The 18,834-nt window shown below is 55.5% G+C and overlaps 2 protein-coding genes across 4 annotated transcripts in view; one reads left to right on the top strand and one right to left on the bottom strand.

Moving 5' to 3' along the window:
- Window positions 1-4,132, bottom strand: part of MORN5 (MORN repeat containing 5) — a 32,085-nt gene extending 27,953 nt beyond the window's left edge. For 2 of the 3 annotated variants that reach the window (XR_008312777.1, XM_053282220.1), the window contains exons 1-4: window positions 3,934-4,132; window positions 2,026-2,173; window positions 900-1,011; window positions 196-327 (exon numbers count right to left, since the gene is read on the bottom strand). Coding sequence is in view for 1 of the 3 variants with exons in the window: in XM_053282220.1 (XP_053138195.1) it covers window positions 196-327; window positions 900-1,011; window positions 2,026-2,173; window positions 3,934-3,980 (439 nt within the window). In the remaining 2 variants the exon portion in view is untranslated. The other variant, XR_008312778.1, reaches the window with a different exon arrangement.
- A 134-nt stretch (window positions 4,133-4,266) lies between these two features.
- NDUFA8 (NADH:ubiquinone oxidoreductase subunit A8) lies at window positions 4,267-10,104 on the top strand. The gene is made up of 4 exons (XM_053282221.1): window positions 4,267-4,423; window positions 6,670-6,833; window positions 7,191-7,356; window positions 9,830-10,104. Exons 1-4 carry the CDS (start codon window positions 4,373-4,375, stop codon window positions 9,965-9,967), a joined length of 519 nt encoding a protein of 172 aa, XP_053138196.1. The 5' UTR covers window positions 4,267-4,372; the 3' UTR covers window positions 9,968-10,104.
- Window positions 10,105-18,834: the final 8,730 nt, after the last annotated feature.

The following is an 18,834-nucleotide window of genomic DNA, read 5'->3' as shown; positions in this document are numbered from 1 at the left end:
TCTGACCAGTGGCCCTGAGGCAGCCGCCTGCCTCTCTTGTGCCCCTGAGCCCCACGAGGCAATGCCACAGCCTCCTTCCACAGAGGTCCGCAGGAGGACTTTCCGAAGGCTCGAGCGACAAGGTGAGCAGCATGTGCTGGACCCTACTGCTTCCCCACCCCCCGCCACCACCCCCCGCCCCCCCAAATGCCATACCTGCATTCCTCAGGAACCGGTACTCGTAGTCAATGACCACTCGGGTCTTGGGGTTGTAGAAACCATCGCCGCAGTCATAGCAGCCTTTCGGAATGGCCCGAGGCGGGTCCAGGTTGGTGAGCTGGGAAATGCCTTGATGCCAACAAAGAACGAGAAGGCGACAAGTATGGAAAGACAGCTTTTAGAAACGCCCTTCGGAGCAGGACAACCCTAAGCAACAAATCTTATCTCATATTGGGGAGCAGGCCATAAATGAGCGCCTGAGCTAAAACTGGGGGGGGGGGCAGTGCTTACAACTCCCATCACCCCCAGCCAAAGACCTTTGCAGCTGGGGATGATGGGAGTTGTAGTCAACAACATCTGGGAATCCCAGTTACAGGGAATACTGCTCCAGGGGGTGTGTAGAGCTCCTTCTCGGCAGGGGTTCAACGTTAAGGAAAAACGCCCTCAGGAGCTTGTGCATGCTCTGGAGCTACTGGTTCTGGTCACCGGCCTGCAAGCCGCATGCCCACCAGTGGGGGTGGATGCAGCAGCTGCTGCGGGTGGTGGAGAAACCAGCAGGGAGAGAAATGGCAGAGGCTGGTCTGGCGAAGTGCCCGCTGCCCCCATGAGCCACCAACTGGGGCTTCGACTGGGTTCCTTCCAACAAGACACTGCGAAGGAAGGAGCCGGTCAGTTTCACCTGAAATGTCACCAAGGCATACCTGCTGGCTTCAGGCCCTTGCAGATCTCCGTATAGAACCTCCTGTCGTAGCCGTCACAGTAATGCCATTTCTTGTCTTTGTATTCCAGCCCATCGGCAAAGGTGTATTTCCCCTGCAAAGCCAGATAAGGATGCATGAATGGCTGCTCAGGAACACAGGCAGCTTTCTTAGGCTGAGTCAGACCCTTGATCCATCCAGTTCAGCTCCTGAAGCTGGTGAGGACGCCGCTTGTTCTGAAACACGGTGACAGTCACATTTCTGGGCCTTCTGGCTTTATGGACATGGTGATTTTTAGACTGTGGGCCTTTTGCGGACAAGGAACTCAATGGTTAACGGTTTTCTACTGTTTTTAAATTGTTCAGTAATGATTGTTTTTAGAAGGCTTCATCTGTGAGTTTAATTTTTATTGTTGTGTATTGCCAGAGCCGTTTGGATGTGGGGGTATATAAATGTAATAAGTAAGTAGGAAAGTAAAAATAAATAAGGAACCCTCTTCCATTGTCTATTGCTAGGTAAACCGCTCTGAAAACTTTTTTTTTAAGCAGTATGTAAATATTTTTAATGACAATAGTTCATTTACGGTTTTTTTTACCACTGTTTTGAAAACAGCCTCAAGACACTTTACAATAAGACAAACAAAAGGAAGCAGCAGACATGACACAACACAACAGGGCTGGCAGGTGAAAAGGAACATCCAGGAAATGCAAGCGGTGGAAAAGGCAGGCAATTAAAAAGGGGTCAGAGATAATTCAACACCATTAAAGGAAATGGCACTATGCAAGTGTGTCTGGTTGACCTCCGAAGACGGGGTGCTTGAAATAGGGCCTCAGAAACAGATCTCAGGAGGCGAGTGACGGGGATGGGTCCGTAGCTCAATGGCAGTGCCTCTGCTTTGCAGGCAGAAGGTCTCGGGTTCAGTCCCTGGCAGCATCTCCAGGTAGGGCTGGGAGAGACTCCTGCCTGGAACCTGGGAGAAGCCCCTGCCAGTCAGTGCTGGCAATACTGAACTGGATGGACAAATGGTCTGACTTGGTATAGGGCAGCTTCCTATGTTCTTATGTGGGCAAATTCACGTAGAAGAAAGCAACCTTTTTGATATACGGCTGGCAACATCTCGTAGCTGTACCTCTGTGCATTTTCCAAATTGCCACGTCCCTTCATATTTGCTTCCACTGGGGAAGAACAAGGTTCCTTTGCCGTGAAACATCCCGTCTTTCATTTCACCAACGTACTTGGTTTCTGTTGGGAGGGTGTAAGAGCCTGAACCCTCCAACCTGCATAGAGCCCAGAAAGAGAAACTGAAGGGGGCACAGAATGCAAGCCACATACAAGAAGTGGGCGACAAAACGGCAAATGCGGTTCAATGTTGGCAAGTGTAAATTGATGTATACTGGGGCAAAAAACCCCAACTTCACATATACACTGAAGTTCAGAAAATTTAGGACAGACAAGAGGAAGTACTTTTTCACAAACACATTATTAATCTATGGAATTCTTTCCCATGGGATGTGGTGATGGCTACCAGCTTGGATAGCTTTAAAAGGAGCTTGGACAAATCCATGGAGGACAGGGCTATCAATGGCTACTAGTCTGGTGGTTGTGGGCCACCTCCAGCCTCAGAGGCAAGATGCCTCTCAATCCTAGTTGCAGGGGAGCAATAGCCTGTGGGCTCCCCAGAGGCATCTGGAGGGCCACTGTGGGAAACAGGATGCTGGACGAGAGAGGCCTGGGGCCTGATAAAGAAGGCCTGTTCCTATGTTAACAGGATCCAGCCAGTTTAGCGCAGGGGCCCTCAGCCTTGAGCCCCAGGGGATGATGGGAGTTGTCATCCAAGGTTGGGGACCTCTAGTTTAGAGGAGTCTACACACTCACACACATTTGTAAAAAGGTTTTGTCATCCGATTGGGCACCCTAATACGGCGTGTCCCTTGCACTCGCTGGTACAAGCTCTTTGCACCAATTAGTCAGTAATCCTTACCTTGTTCTGGCCATGCTGCTAGAGGGGAGGAGCAGGGGAGCGGTGCGTATGAGGTGAGCTCTGCCGTCCAACCCACGCCGCCGCACACCAAGAGATTAAAAAACGCGGTGGCACCATTTGGGAAGAGGGTCTTGGCCAGCTGTTGTTGACTACAAGTCCCAGAATCCCCAGCTGCAATGGCTTTTGCTCAGGGATTATGGGAGGTGTAGTCCACCACATCTCAGAACCCCTGTTAGAGGCAACACTGGTCTTGGCCTCGCTATGCTGGCCTCTAGCTCCGGGGGGGGGGGGGGAGAGCAACTGGAGACGTCCCATCCTGCAGGCCAGCTTGGTGGGCTGCATTTGTGGACCTGGGAGCTGTTGCAGGTGGGGGGCCCCTTCCCTGCCCCTTTCACGCGGAGTATCGCAATATGCGATATTTCACATGGAGTGTGAAATATGCATGCTCGGATATTGCACACGGTCTCCCATGCACCGTGCCGGACCCTGACCCCAACCCTCCAGATGTGGATGAACTACAACTCCCATCACCCCCAGCTACAATGTGGCTGTGGTTGATGGGAGTTTCAGTTCATCTACATCTGGAGGAACCCAGCAGTGTTCCTTCTCACAGGGATGCCCGGATGTTGTGGACTACAACTCCCATGATCCCCAGGCCAAAGCTGTTGAAGCTGGGGATGCTGGGACTTGTAGTGGGCAACATCCGGGCATCCCTGTGAGCATTGGGACCCCCACTGGGCTCGGGGCTGTTCAACGCCGCCGGGCCTCCAGCTGTTTGTGGACTACAACTCCCATAATCCCCAGCCGCAGGGCCAGGGATGATGGGAGTTGTAGGCCAACATCTGCAGGAGGGGGAAGCGATGCATGACTGGCTGCCTGCCATTACCCCCGACTCTTTTCGCGCAGTGCCTAGCACGCGCGGCCGCAGACACGGAAGAAGCCGCCTCGTCCACACGTGCATTTTTTTTCATCCATGCGAGTCGGCGGAGGGATCCGTGCCGTGCCACGTCCGCTGCTGCCGCTCTCCCTTCTTCCCTCTCTCCCTCCGCCCCGCACCTGCCGTGGACGCGGCTGCCGCTATAGGAGCTGCCGGTGTAGTTCATGCCGGCGGCGGCCCGAGGCGGGGGTCTGTCTGGCGCTGGCCTGCTCGGGTAGGCCTCAGCAAGCCGCCGTCGCCATGGCAACAAGCCACTCCAGGAAGCGGTGTGGACGGCAGCACCGCCCACTCGCCGGCTTGGCCACGCCCCTCGAAAGGCCAACGAGCTCCTGGCAGCAGGGAGGGGCGTGGCCAGCCCGGCGAGTGGGCGTGTCCACTCCGACAAGCCTACTCTCCGACTAGCCCCCGAGGGGGAGCACGCGCACGCGCACGCGCACTGCGCCCTTCGCGCTTGCCGGCGGCGCAGGCGCAGTGGTGTCGCGGCCTGGTCGGGTTCCGGCACGGCAGGCGGCGAAGGGGAGCTCAAGGGGAGGCTGCGCCGGGTCGGCCGCCGCCGCCATGCCGGGCACGCTGGAGGTGCCCTCGCTGGAGGAGCTCGAGGTGCCGCAGGTGAGGAACTCGAGGGGAGGGTGGAAGGGAGGGGAGCGGGCCCTGGGCCAGCTCCCCCCCCCCTGCGGAGGGGCCAAGACCCCCACGACCCCCCAGCCCCCCCGGTCCTGTGGCGCGGGGGGAAGGGACCAAGGAGACCCCACAATCCACGCCAGAGTGCCGTCTCGACCCCCACTGCAAATAGGAACCCCCCCCCATGCATTGCTCTTTATTCTCCTGCTTTTGCAGGTTCCTTCTCAGATGGTGTGGACTACGGCTCCCAGAATCCCCCGCTGCCATGGCTTTGCCTGGAGGATCCTGGGAGTTGCAGTCCACAACATCTGGGAAGGCACCCCTGCTCGAGGGAAAGCACGGAGGGCAGTTGGGGTGTGTGTGTGACCCCCCCCCCCCCGGCCTTGCAGCTCTTTCCCCTCTGGGTGTGTGTGTCTCAACAGCCCCCCCCGCAATCCATGAGTAGGGATTGCCTATCATTTCGCTTCCTAACGAAATTAGAGCCTCCCCTTCTCTGGATGAGTTTTAAGAAGGACCTAAAAACACACCTGCTCAGTCAGGCTTCTTAGTTAATAGTTTGAAAGTGTTGGGCTTTAGAGTCTTCCTTTGTGTTTTAAAATTGTTGTAATTGTGTCAGTGTGTTAATGGTTTTGGTAACCACCTAATGGCGCAGCAGGGAAATGACTTGACTAGCCAGCCAGAGTTTGCCGGTTCGAAGCCCCGCTGGTGTGTTTCCCAGAATATGGGAAACTCTTAGATCGGGCAGCAGCAGCGATCTAGGAAGATGCTGGAAGGCACCATTTCATACTGTGTGGGAGGAGGCAATGGGAAACCCCTCCTGCATTCTCCCAAAGACAACTACAGGGCTCTGTGGGTGCCAGGAGTCGACACCGACTCGATGGCACAACATTATCTAGTGTATTTTAATGCCACCCAGTATAGACGTCTCTGGGTGGTTCACACGCTATAACCCAAATGTGAAACGGCCAGCAGTGATAAAACATTAAAGTGACTAAAACAATTTAAAATCTCATTATAAACTCTAAAACTGGGCAAAGAGGCACCTTTTAAACATGGTGATTCTCTTCATTTAGCAGGGGGAGAGCAACTGGCCCTATCCATCCCCAGCACAGCATCCCTGCAGTGTCTCTTTTTTAGACTGTGAGCCCTTTGGGGACAGGGAGCCATCTTTATTTATTTACCTTTATTATTTCTCTATGTAAACCACTTTGGGAACTTTTGTTGAAAAGCAGTATATAAATATTTTGTGTTTGTGGTGGTTTTACAGTTATTTCATTTGTACGGTGCATTCTTCTGTGTGTGCGCACTTGTCTATACGTGTGTGTGTATGCATGTGAATAAATCAAACAGACACAGGTAGATTCTCCTGCTAACCTTTCGAAGTGGTGAATCTTTTTATATGTAGTGGGGGAGAGCAACTGGTCCTGTCCAGCCCCAGGACAGCATCCCTCCAGTGGCAGCTGCTGTGGTGTCTCTTGGATAGAAAAAAAAGTAATTCCTGAAGCAGTTTACGTAGCAAAAGGTATGAGAAAGTGGTTCCCTGTCCCCTAAAGACTCACTGATCTAAAAAGAATTTAGACCTTTTGCTATGTAAACTTTCAGGAACTTTTTTTTAAAGTGGTGTATAAATTAATAGTGTTTGATTTGTTTTGCATCAGACTTATTTATGTAACTAGTGCATTTGTATGCATAATATATGTCTAGTTTATGCATGTGACTGTAAGTGTGTGTATATATTTATTTTTAAAAGTAGATACCCTGCCTTGTAGGCAAGTATCTACAAATCCTCTTGCCAGCTCTCCAGGGGCTTGTGCCTCAGCCCTCTGGCGAGCAGGACACCCAGCCCCCAGACAGGACTCCTCCATAGAGGTCTCATTCCCGCTGCCATTTTTGAGATGGTAAGAAGCAGCAGGAATCCTTTCCAAGCAGGAGGAGAAGGCTGCCTCTCTTTCTTGCCATCTCCATCTGCCAGTGCGAATGACGGAAGACCCGCTTCTCTCCTACGCCCTCAGCCTGTGTGCCAGAAAAGGATCTGGGGGAAGAGCAGAGATTGGTGCTGACCACAGATAAGCCCTGATTAGTGAGCTAAGCCTCAGTTGCTGGATCCCAGCTTGCAGGGCAGCAGGGGCCCAGTCTGGAGAATGTCTGCCAGTCGCCGGGTTCTGCTTCTGGGCTTGCAAGGTGCGTGCAAGATCCCTGTGAGGCCTCTGCTAACTTCCTTCCTTCCTTCCCAGGTGAACGTCAGCTCGGCAGTCCTGAAAGCCGCAGCCCACCATTATGGTTCGCAGTGTGACAAGTCGAACAAGGAGTTCATGCTTTGCCGCTGGGAGGAGAAGGATCCCCGGAAGTGCTTAAAAGAGGGCAAGGAAGTCAACCAGTGTGCCCTGCAGTTCTTCAGGTGTGTCTGAAGGCGGCCCTTGCTGGCCAGACCAAAGGCCCCTTCTAACCGAGCATCCTGTTTCCCACAGTGGCCAGCTGGAGGCCTCTCGGTCTCTTCATGGGGAGCCCTTAAATCCAGCTGCTTAATTAATTAATTACGGAGCGGAGATCTGTTCTGTGCAGGGGACACTGATGGGCGAAGCAGCCTCTGTGGGGCACTTGGGCTTGTCTTGGGCCGAGAGGTTTGAACTCGGGGCTCCTCTTTGGTCTGCCGGGCCGTGAGAGCCCCTGCGGAAGGGGCTGTGTTGCTTGTGAAGCTAAAGAGGGGCTCCTCCCGGCTCGGGCGAGACTAACGCCGCTGCCTGCTTTTTTGTAGGCAAGTCAAGCTGCACTGCGCGGAGCCCTTCACCCAGTACTGGACCTGCATCGACTACACCAAGCTGCAGGAGCTTCGCCACTGCCGGCAGCAGCAGCAGCTCTTTGACGAATGCGTGCTGGAGAAGCTGGGCTGGGTGAGACCCGACTTGGGGCAGCTGTCCAAGGTAACTGCCCCCCTGCCCACCGCGCCCGTCTCTCTCTGTGCTGGGGCTCCATCCGTTGGTCTCCTGTCCTCCTTTGCTGCTTTCTCCCCTTGGAACGTACAGCATTGTCGCCTTGCTTTCTCTCTTTGCTTTTGACTGGCCTGTGGCTAAGCAGAGGGCACTTCTGCTGCCAGCTGACCCCGCTCGGGGTCTGAGTGGGCGGAGGTTTGGGCACGGGGTGGCGGAAGCATCGGGCATCTGGCCTCCAGGGAGCTGGGACTTTGACTTGGCCTTGTGCGGGTTGGCCCGCCTGCTCCCAGCCCTGCCTGGACACGGCTTGCCTGCTGGGAGCTCACGGGGAGGTCATGGTGAGCATTTCTGGTGGAAGCAGAATCTTGTGTGCTGTGAGGTTTGCCAGGAGCAAAATGCAGCCTCTCTGGGAAAGCTCCGTGGAGAGCTGGTGCCTTCCGCTTGGGGCGTGGAAGGACGGAGGGGGCTTGCCTGCCTGCCTGCCTGCCTGCCTTCTCCTCTCTGGTGGCTCTTTGCGGTCAGTCTCTTGGGAATTGCTGTGGACAGAGGCCTGGAGCTGGGCTTGGCTTAGCTTTGAATTGGTGATAGTGCTCCTTGGGGCTTGTCAGATGCCAGGGAGCAGTGAGTGAGGCCGAGAAGTCTAACCATGGCGCCTAGGCCTGGATTCAGGAGGCCGAGCTGCTTAGCAAAGGCCTGCGTTTGTCCCAGGCCAAGTGTGTGGCTTTTAGAGGGGGCAAAGAGAAGCCCACTGACCATCCCCAACGTCCACCACTGAGTCTGGTGATCTTGTCCAGTGTCCATCTCCTAGGTTTTGCAGCTGGCTCCCAGGTCCAAAGAAAATGTGTCGAGACCGGGGGTTGCAGGTGTGTCGAGCCCAGGAGGCGTTCAGGGTCTGTCTGCATCCGAGACAGACTCCTGAGCACCCTACCGCTTGTGGCTGCTGCCCTCTGAAGCCATCTGCTCTGTGACTACTGTCATAGGGACTGAGGAAGCTGCCATCTACTGAGTCAGACCATTGGTCTATCTAGCTCAGTATTGTCTTCACAGACTGGCAGCGGCTTCTCCAAGGTTGCAGGCAAGAATCTCTCTCAGCCCTATCTTGGAGATGCTGCCAGGGAGGGATCTTGGAACCTTCTGCTCTTCCCAGAGCCGCTCCATCCCTTAAGGGGAATATCGAACAGTGCTCTCACATGTAGTCTCCCATTCAAAGGCAAACCAGGGTGGACCCTGCTTAGCAAGGGTGGCAGTGCATGCTCACTACCACAAGACCAGTTCACCCATCCTGCCTTAAGGTAACAGGGCATGGGTTTTAAAACCACCAGTATGTCGTTTTGTTGGATTATTACGTAAAAGACCCCCAGGTGCCACTGTGCAGTGTCACTGTTGACTCAGTTCGCAGCACGGAGATCCTGCACAAGGGGGGATCTGACTGTGCATCCAAGCCCCACCTTTCAGGTGGAAGGCTTTCGTCCTGCTGCCGCTGCTGCCACCTTTCATAATGCCGCCCTCTGCATGCCCTCTCCCTGCACTGATAAGCACATGGGCCGGGGTTGTGAGCGTCGCTTCTGCCTTCTGAAAGCATGGTTACGTTCTTGGCTACCGCTGCTGTGGATTCCCTCCCTGCCTCCCCCCTCTGAAGCTGGCTTAAGTATGTGGGTGGGTGGTGGTAGCATGGATGGAGTGACTCTTCCAGTCCGATATGCTGTCTTGTCTCTGCCTGGGCTTGCTCTGTGCTGAAGGGCTGCTGGCAGTTGGGAGTGCAAATCCATCCCCTGAGCGGCAGGAGGAGAGAGAGAGAGAGAGAAATGTCCCCCTCATCCCAGCATCTTTAGTAAAGATCTCAAAACTCATCTGTTTAGAGAGGTGGCTTGGATTTTGTTTACTGCTGGTGTCTAGTGGGTTTCCCCACTTTTCATACACCTGGTTCCTAAATGGCGTTTTATTAATATATGTATTGCTTTATCTGTCTTGTTATCTCTGTGAACAGTGCCCAGCAGAATTGTACTGGAGGGGTGGGACAGAAATGTTTCAGTCAATAAGTGCCTTGATATCCGAGGGAGTGAAATGCAAACACCTATACATATATATATATATATAGAGAGAGAGAGAGAGAGAGAGAGAGAGAGAGAGAGAGAGTGAGTACATCTGTGTATGTATGCACATGCACACAGCACATCTTGATTGAAGGGACTCCAGCTCAGCACCAGCGTTACATACAGCAGGACTTAGTTCAGTTCCTAGCTAAGAGGTGGGGAAACCTGGGCATCTCCAAGAGCTGCTGATCGTCAGAGCAGGCAGTCCTACGCCAGATGGACCCATGGTTGGACGTGGGACGAGGCAGCATCCTGTGTTCAGATTCTTACGGCATGTACGTTTCTTGTACCGACCGGGTGGCTTGGCTCCCCCCCTGTTCCTTGCCTTCTGTGGCTTGCCAGATACTCCAGTGTGATTCTCCCCCTTCCAGGTCACCAAAGTGAAGACTGACCGGCCTTTGCCTGACAACCCGTACCATTCCAGGCCAAAACCACCTCCCAACCCTCCTGTCGAAGGGGAGCTGAAGCCCGCTCGCTACGGCAGCCGGATGTATTTCTGGAACCAGTGAAAGGAGGTGGCTGGGGAGGGGACACCGCCTCCTCCGAACAATAACGGGAACTTCTGGTCCAGTCTAGATGGCCCTTCTCTGGTGTGTGTGGGATGCCATCTGTATTGGGTGGTAATTAAAATATACTACTGACATGGCTTGGCTCGCCTAAGGTCTTTTGTAAAGTGTATGCATGTGCCTTTCTGAAATGTAAAAGTTACCACTTTGTTGTTCCTTGCAATTGCCCTGGGAGATAAGTTTTGCCGTCCTTGTATTGCCCACGGGGAGCTGAGGGAGTCCTAAGCGGCCTACGGCCTCCCGGTGAGTGCCTGACAGAGGCAGAGTTTGAATCTCAGACTTCCTGTCCCGCACGCTAGCCAACACGCTGCCCTGTGGTTCAGATGGAGGGCTCTAAGAAATCGTGTCCCCGTCTGCTGCAGAAATTAAGTATCTGTCACTGGAACGGTTGGTCGGTTCTTCTGTGGACTGCTGACGCCTGCCTGCCTACCTTCCTTCCTTCCTCCCTCCCTTGGTTCAGGTTTTTGACTGGAAGTGCCTCAGGGCGGGGACCTGTCCTCTTGTCCTTGGTAAAGCGCCAGGCCTGCTGACAGCATGGTAGACATCGCTGTCGGGAATAATGGCGAATGCTGCGTTCACTGGGACAAGGTGGGATTTCCCGCACTCTCTTGGGATGTCTTAAGTCAGGGGTGGCCAAACCTGACCCTCCAGCGATTGCTGAACTACAACTCTGGGGCCGATGGAAGTTTGTTTGCTCCCTGCTGTCCCAAATGGAGCCACCTGAGTCTGCGCTGGCCTGGCCCGGCCCGGCACCTGTTCTGCCCTCTGATACCTGGTGACTGGAGCCTTCCTTCCAGATCTCTCGGGCGCCAAGGATCCAGGGCCAGAGCGCCTCTGGCTCTCTCGCCGTCCTCTCGTACGTGCTTCTTCCATCAGAGTGCCAAGTCCCTTTTTGTGTAGGGCTCCCCATCTGTCCGCACTACACTGATTTAACATAACAGCAGAACAGCCCTGCTGGATCCGGCCCAAGGCTGCCCATCTAGTCCAGCCTCCTGTTTCACCCAGTGGCCCAGCAGATGCCGCTGGAAGCCACAGGCAGGAGTTGAAAGGGGCCTGCCCTCTCCTCTCCTGCTGCTGTGACTCCCCTGCAACTGGGACTCACAGGCATCCTGCCTCTGAGGCTGGAGGTGGCCTGTAGCCCTCCGACTAGTAGCCCTTGATAGACCTTTCCTCCATGAAGTGATCCAAGCCTCTCTTCAGGCCATCCAGGTGGTTGGCTACTGCCCATTTCTACTGCCCATTGGTGTGCGTTTGGACACAGTCATCAGGCACAGGAGGTTTGGAGAAACTGGCCTCCTGTGGCGGAGGTGCCCTGTATCTAACCCAGCTGCTTCTGAAGGATTCAGGACCTGGAAGCGGGCCAGCTCTCGCTCGGACATTCAAGGGGCATCTATTCACGCCTCCCGTTGTCTGTCTCTTTCTTGCCCCGCTCGCAACACATTAATGGGAGCTCTGGGAGTTCATCTGTTTTTGTCTTGAGCGCATATATTTGTGTCCTTGCCAAGGAACCAGAGTGCCTTGGTGTGTGTAAACCCAAGGCTCACATAAACAATGTGGAGAGGAAGCGTTTACATGATTCCAGAAGTGCCATTTCCTTAGATTGTGCATCTCCACGGCCCCAATCTCCCTCGCCACCGTCAAGGATTTCTGGTCTCGGCTGCAGGTCAAAATGCGACCAAGTACCCAGATCAGCACAACAGCAGCTGAGTGTGTGCATAGACAAAAAGCAGTCTGCAGACCTGTTTGCGAAGAAGGTAATACACAGAATGCCGTGGAAGAAAACACAGCGTCCTTAAAGCCGTCTTGTGGTAGCAAGCACGAATGGCCCCCTTTGCTAAGCAGGGTCTGCCTTGGCTTGCATTTGGAGGGGAGACTACATGTAAGTGCTGCAAGGTTTAGCCGGAGCTCAGTGGCAGAGCCCCTGTTTTGTATGCAGAAGGTCCCAGGTTCACTCCCTGGCAGCATCTCCAGGTAGGGCTGGGAGAGGCTCCTGCTGGAAATCTTGGAGACGCTGCTGCCAGTCTGGGTAGACAACCCTGAGCAAGTTGGAACAAGGGTCTGACTTGGTAGAAGGCAGCGTCCTATGTAGCTGTGTGTGTCCACTTGTCATAACCCAGCATCCTTGGCTGTTTGTTGTCTCCCACCCCACCCGCCATAAGTGTCACTTTGCGATGCTGCGATCGGTTTGGTCCTTCAGTCCAGGGACGCCCCTTTGCCGTGAGGGTTCTTGTGAGCCTCCTTTCCCTGCAAGGAGGTCCTTCTCTGCCAGGGCCTCAACTGCACACAGCTGGCCTGATGACGCTGCCGCGAGCCGATTTCAGGAACCACCCACGAAAGGAGGGCGTTGTGCGCTTCGCGTGTGACCTCTCCTTCCCGCACATCATTAGCCGCCGGTTCCCCAGAGGTGGGCAACCCGATACTCGGACCCACCAGACGTCCGTCTGCTCACCGACAATGTGACGTCGGCCAGAGGCATATGCAGGCTGAGGCAAATGCCTGCCTTTGATTAAACCAACGTGGGCTCTTCTGCGGCTTGCCCCAATGGTAACTTGGGGGAGAGAGAGAGAGAGAGAGAGAGAGAGAGAGAGAGTGTGTGTGTGTGTGTGTGTGTGTGTGTGCGCGCGCGCGCTACCAAACCTTCTGTGTTTAAGCTTCCTTCTGCTGTATATGCTCTTTTTTTAATTATTGAAGGCTCTACTAAGGTTTTAAGGTCTGCCATACCCCGGGAAGGTCAAATGCTTTTCTCTTGGTGGATGGTATGCAGCAAGCCTCACCTTGGACAGCAGGTGTCTTTGGGACAAATCCACCTCTGGGTCAGGTACACGGAGGCGAGAGAGCTGTGCTGTGGATAATCACTCGCTTAAATGGAAGGCTATAAAACGTGTGTCTGTGTGTTTTTTTCCAGTGGGGTTCACTTGTTGGGTTGCAGAACCTCTTTTGAGATCACGATACTTGGTTTTTCTAGACCAGAACATAGGAAGCTGCCATCTACAGAGTCAGTCCCTGGGTCTGTCTAGCTGAGTATTGTCTTCACAGAGTGGCAGCGGCTTCTCCCAGGTTGCAGGCAGGAGTCTCTCTCAGCCCTATCATGCGGATGCTGCCAGGGAGGGAACTGGGAACCTTAGCTGCTCTTCCCAGAGTGGTCCTGTTATCCCCCAAGGGGAATCTCTTCCAATGCTCACACATCAAGTCTCCCATTCAAATGCAACCAGCACGGACCCTGCTTAGCTAAGGGGACCAATTGTTCTTGCTACCACCAGACCAGCTCTCCTCTGGAATGCGCCTCTTGCAACCCTTAAGAGTGTGTGCATTTTAAACCGCAGGCTTCCGTGAACGTCTTGCCAAAATGCAGTAGGCAAATAGAAAATTAAAATGCGCAGGCAAATGGAAAAAGGCCTTTGCCCAGCCCCTGAAACCCATCCGCTTTGGTGCTGTCAGAATGTCCTGAAACCGGTGACAGCCAAAAGGCCCCCTTCTTCATTCGCCCTCTGCCCTGTTCGTGATCAATCTGGGCACCAGAGAAGAGCCCCCCGAGGAGAATCTGTATTCCTGGCCAGGTCTGTGTGGGAGACGCTGGCCCCCAGGCTAATGTGGCTGAAGGGAAGGCGAAGAGGCTCGCGCCAGCTGGAGTTGGGCAACTGGCTTTGCCTTCCAGGCTGTACCCTGTCAGGTTGAGTGGGGATCTGCAAGTGTTTTGGGTTGCTGAGACCCCCGTTGGATGCTGGGGGGGGTGCCCTCTTGTGGCTGCATTGTGCAGAGCCATCGCCGGTCTCTGTATTGTCTGCACAGACTGGCAGTGGCTTCTCCAGGCTCTCAGGCAGGCGTCTCCTCTCCCAGCCCTACTTGAAGACGCTGCCAGGGGTTGAACCTGGGACCTCCTGCCTGCAAGCAGATGCTCTGCCAGGGAGCCTGAGCTCTGGTGAGAAGCAGCCTTCGACTGCGTCAGATGGTGGTCCATCGAGCTCACTATTGCCTCCTTGGGCTGGCCGCTGTTCTCCGGGGTCTTGGGCAGAAAGGGCTCCTTCTGGGCCCTGCTGCCACACACCGCAGGGCTGGAGGCTGAACCTGGGAGCTTCTGTGTTCGGAGGAGGCGCTTGGCCACTGGGCTGTGGCTTCTGCTTGCAGGCAGAAGGTTCCACGTTCCCTCCCTGGCGGCAGCATCTCCAAGACAGGGCTGGACCAAGGGTCTGACTCAGTCTATGGCAGCTTCTCCTGTGTGGGTGGCAAATGTTCAAGGCTGCCTTGGCAGAGTCTGCGTCCTTTGGAGGGCAGGCAGGGCCCTGCAGATCTATGCTGGCTGTTGCTTTATCCGTTCAAATCGGCACCGGCAGCTGCTGCTGCAAGCTGGGAAGCGGGAGCCGAAGCAGCTCAGGAGGCACCCAGCCCTCCTCCCACGCCTTCCTGTCCAGCGGCTCTTCTGCCCGGTGGTCCCCACTCCTCTCGATGTGCACGCGTGAGGCTTCTGGGGAAACCTGCTCCCCTCTCCCTCTGCCCTGCCCGAAAAAAGGATGCCTGCCAAAAAAGAAAAGATGGATGATTAATTAATGGTTGAAACAAAGTGGTCCTGTTTCAAAGGCGACTTTTACAATGATCCCTGGCAGAGGGAGGGTCCTCTGCCGGCCTCTGCCCCACGGCCTGGCCTCTGCCCCTGGGCCCACGCGGCCTCTCCAGGAGTCGCCTCGTGCAGTTCTCACCCGGCCCCCATTCCGGGGAGCAAACCCAGCTGCCCTCCTCTCCAAACCTTGAAGGGCTCTGCAGTGAGATCAGTGTGGGCAGGAGATGTCCGAGGAGGAGGCTCCGGGCTTCTGTGGGTGCCTCCCCTCCCTCCCTCCCTCCCTCCCTGTGGCCTGGCTCTGGGCAGCGCACCGTGTCCGTCTCTCCCCCCCCCCGCCCCCCATGCTTTGCTAAAGCCGGCTTCCTGAGGTTTGGCCCGAGCTCCCCTCCGCTGACCCTCGCCTTCCTGCGGTGAGCGGAGAGGGTGGGCCGGCCACGAGCCCCCAAAGCCACACCCCGGCCCTGCTGCAGCGCTTGGGCAGGCGTGCGGATGCCTGGGGTCAGGGCGGCCAGTCAGTGGCTTCCTGAGAGCCGAATGCTGGAGTCCACACACCCCACCCTCCCACAAGGCCCCCAGCCGAGGATGGCTCAGGAGGCGAAGCACCACTCCTTGGGTCTCGGCAGCCCCGCTTTCCTTGGCTAAGCAGGGTCCACTGTGGTTTGCATTTGGATGGGTGGCCACTTCTGCTGCACCGGGGCCCTTGGGCGCCTTCGCTCAGGGTTGTCTGCTCTGGCTGGGAGCAGGGTTTGGGGCTCAGGGGTCTTTCCCATCTGCTGCCAGGGCCTGAACGTGGGACCTCCCTCCCGCCAAGCAGGGGTTATGCCATTGCGCTCCAGTGGGGTTGGGATGCGGCTTTAGATCCCCACCCAGGTTGGAAGCTCATTGGATGGGTATGCCATGGAGAATCAGCCTCACCCTACTTTGCAGGGTTGTTGTGGGGCACTGCCTAGTGTTTGTTTCCGTGGGGCAACAGGGAAGGAAAAAAAGGGGAAGCTGGTGTGTGCCTCTCACGTTGGCATTTTTGGAGACCGGACTTGAACTCGTGCCTCCAGTGCCCTCCGCAGATCCGTCTCTGAGCATCCACAGCTTGGAGTTTGCAGGCTGCCGCCAGTAATTAAGGCCTTGATTAGTTCTGCAAAAGCAAGGAGGGGCTGGGGAGAGAGGGAGGGAGAGATGGGGGGGGGTGTTGTGGGGGGGAAAGGATTTGACTTGCCCAGTTCTCCTTCCCGCCGGCCTGTCCACTGGTGGCCAGTTCTGGTAACCCCTGGATGTGGTCCGGTTCTTCATTGCTTCTGGGGTGCTGTTTTTGACACCAAAGCTGCTGGAGACGGCCCACCCCGGGCCCAGCTCAGCATCGAGCAGTTCTTGTAAATGGCAGGAGAAGGGTGAGCTTTGCTTGCTCAAAGCAGGGCGGGTAAGAGAACCGGCAGTAGCCACAGCAGCTGGGAGGCCGAGAGAAACTTGGCAGTTTTTCCTTGGCCTCTCGTGTGGGGCGGGCCGGACTGCCCAGAGAATCTGCTAACCTAGCCTGTCTCATTGCTGCTGCTGCATCACCCCTCTGATTGACCAAGGAGGCTTTAAAGTGGGGATTCTCTGAGGTTTAGCAGGAGGAGAGCAGCTGGCCCTCTCCAGCCCCAGCACAGCATCCCTCCAGTGGCTGTGGCTGGAGGGTCTACCTTTATATTTCCTGCCCTTTGTGGGGCAGGGGAGCATCTTATTCCCCCCCACCCATGCAAACTGCTTTGAGAACTCTTGTGGAAAAGCGTTATAGACATATTTGCAGTCTGATAACAACAAACATTTTTATTTGTTGAAGAAATTGACATATCCTGCCCTTCCCATGGAAGCTTTACCCCCTAGAGTGGCTCATGGCACATACGATGGAATTTGCAGGGGGGGAAACACAACAGTCTGACGCCAAAGAGACTTTGGCTTCATCCTGGAGAGAATCCATCTCTGTGGTCACTAGGAGTCGACACTGACTCCCTGTTTGCTGGGGAGCCAAAGTCCGTCAAAGGGCTGCCTTCCTCCTCTGACTTGTACGCCTCATGCTCACGGCTGGCTGCCACCCAGCCACAGCCGCCACGGAAGGCAGAGCCTCTCTGGGCCGCTCCAGTCTATCCTTGACCCTGTTCCAGTCGAGGTGGATTTGGCGACCAAGGTTTGACCTTCGCCGGGGCTCAGGGAGACGGAGGCTGTTTGGGCGTGAGTGGGGCTTCACCATGCCGCGGACTGAATTCTGGGCAGCTCTGTGCAGATATTTGGGGGGGTCGGCCAGATCCATGGCGGCTGGGCTTGCAGCGCATCCCGGTTCTGGGATTCTTGGCGACTTCAGTTCTCCTTGCTGGAGGAACGGTGGAGGCATCATTGAGAATGCTAATCTTGACCCTTCTCCGAGGGCTGCAGTCTTCTCCCCCCCCCTTCTTTTCCCCTAAACTGCAGAACGCTCGAGCAGTAATTCCGTGTAGTAACTATGGCAACGGACCCGAACATTTACATATTCTTCCACTTAATCACAGGGCCATCCAAGACGACTCTTTGCCAGCTCCTTTGCCGTAATTTAAGGTTTGGGTTTGTTAAACCCAAAGCTGCCATCCAGAGGAGCTTTATTTATTTATTTGTCAAATTGTCTCCGGTTTTGCTTGTCAACCCCCCCCCCCCCAAAAAACCTAACTTAAGCTGACACCGCCCCGCACACACACCGCCGCGATCAAACTTTCCCTATCAAAACGATCTTCTTTGCTCTTCACGCAGGAATCCACACACAAAACTGTTGTGAATTTCTCAACAGAGAGCTGGTGCCCCCCGTGGGGGTTGATCTGTGGTGCCGGCGGAACGGAACTCTGCACTCGCTCAGAGCTCCTCCGTTCCAGGTTTGGCCCTCGGCTAGGACAAGTCTCGCTGTGCATGCAACAGAAGAGATGTTTTCCGGTGAAGGAGGGCGAGATTGGAAGGCTGCACCCAGCTCCTTTGCAGCGTCTCACAGGATCCTGGCAACCTGTGGGTCCCTGCCTCTTGCTTCTGAGCAGTACCCTCTCTTTTCGGGTGGCCCACCTGCTCAACCGACCTCTGACCCGGCGTTTCTAGCTTCTGAAATCTGAGCAAGGGACTTTCTTGGGCCTGGCCCAGCAGAGTCTGAGGGTCTGTCTCTTCCCCCAGGAGGTGCCTCTGGGAACCACACGATGGGACACCTCGCAAGTCTCTGCTTGCAAGCGGTGTGGCTTCCCAGGGAGGGAGGGGAGGGGTGTGTCCCCTTGGCCCTTCTGGCCAGAGGAGTTGCCACCCCGCATTTCTGGAGGCCACCTGGGTGGGGGAAAGGCCAAGGACTGAGCGAGTTGCCCAGATGAACGGCTCTCCTGAACAGCTGCGTGGGTTGCCTGTTCTCCAGACCGTGTGGCCAAAGGGTGGCTTGTGGCCAAGAGCCCCAGGGTGCCGTAGTTCTGCACGGCTGCAGAGAGATTCCCCTTCTGAAATCCCGCGCTCCTTCCTTGGACCGTCCTTCCCAGGGCTCCCTGCTTTGGGAGAGATGCAAACAGGCCTGAGACTGGTTTGCATGCATCGTGTAGACATGCCTTCGGTGGTCCTTGGAGACCCTGCGGCAACACGGTTCTCCAGGGACCCACCTTAGGAGACCGTGACCTGGTGGTGGTGGGTCCGTCTCTCCCCCCCCACCCCCTCACCTGTAACTCCAAGAAGCAGCCCCTCTGTGGTCTGAGGAATCGCCCTCTTCTCAGGCCAGGATCCCTTCATCTGCCTCTTCACGTTGGGGAAAGCAACAGCCGGCGTGCTGAGAAGAATCTGGCGAGGGAGGTGGATTTTGTCGTGCGTGTTGTGGTGATGAAGTCAGCCGGAGTCCCAAGGAGAGGGTCTTCCGGGGAGCAGGCTCTGGCAAGGGTGAGCAGAGCCTCAGCTGTCTCCAGTTGTGGCAGGCCGCGGATTCCCCAAGCAAAGAGGCATCCAGGTCGGCCGGTGTGGGCTGTGCCTCTTGGGAGTTTGCAAAAGCAAAAAGCAAAAAGCTGCTGAGCTCTGGAAAACCCCACGCGGGTGCCAAGATTTCAGTCCAGGGCATCCAGTATCCATTAGCAGGCAGAAAGCCGATCCAGGGAAACGGAGTTTGAAGGCTGAAAGAGCGTCGCCGGGCTGTTCACAGCCCTGGTTGTAGACATGTCTTAATTTGTGAACTGTGGAGAACTGGGACGCCGGCCCGCTTGGAAGTCTGAATGGAGGGAAAGCCCTCCTCTGTGCCGTTCCAGGG

This window comes from Hemicordylus capensis, chromosome 17 (genome assembly GCF_027244095.1).
Source record: "Hemicordylus capensis ecotype Gifberg chromosome 17, rHemCap1.1.pri, whole genome shotgun sequence".
Lineage (NCBI taxonomy): Eukaryota > Metazoa > Chordata > Lepidosauria > Squamata > Cordylidae > Hemicordylus > Hemicordylus capensis.
The sequence above is the reverse complement of the archived record's forward strand: the minus strand, read 5'-3'. Positions and strand labels throughout refer to the sequence as shown.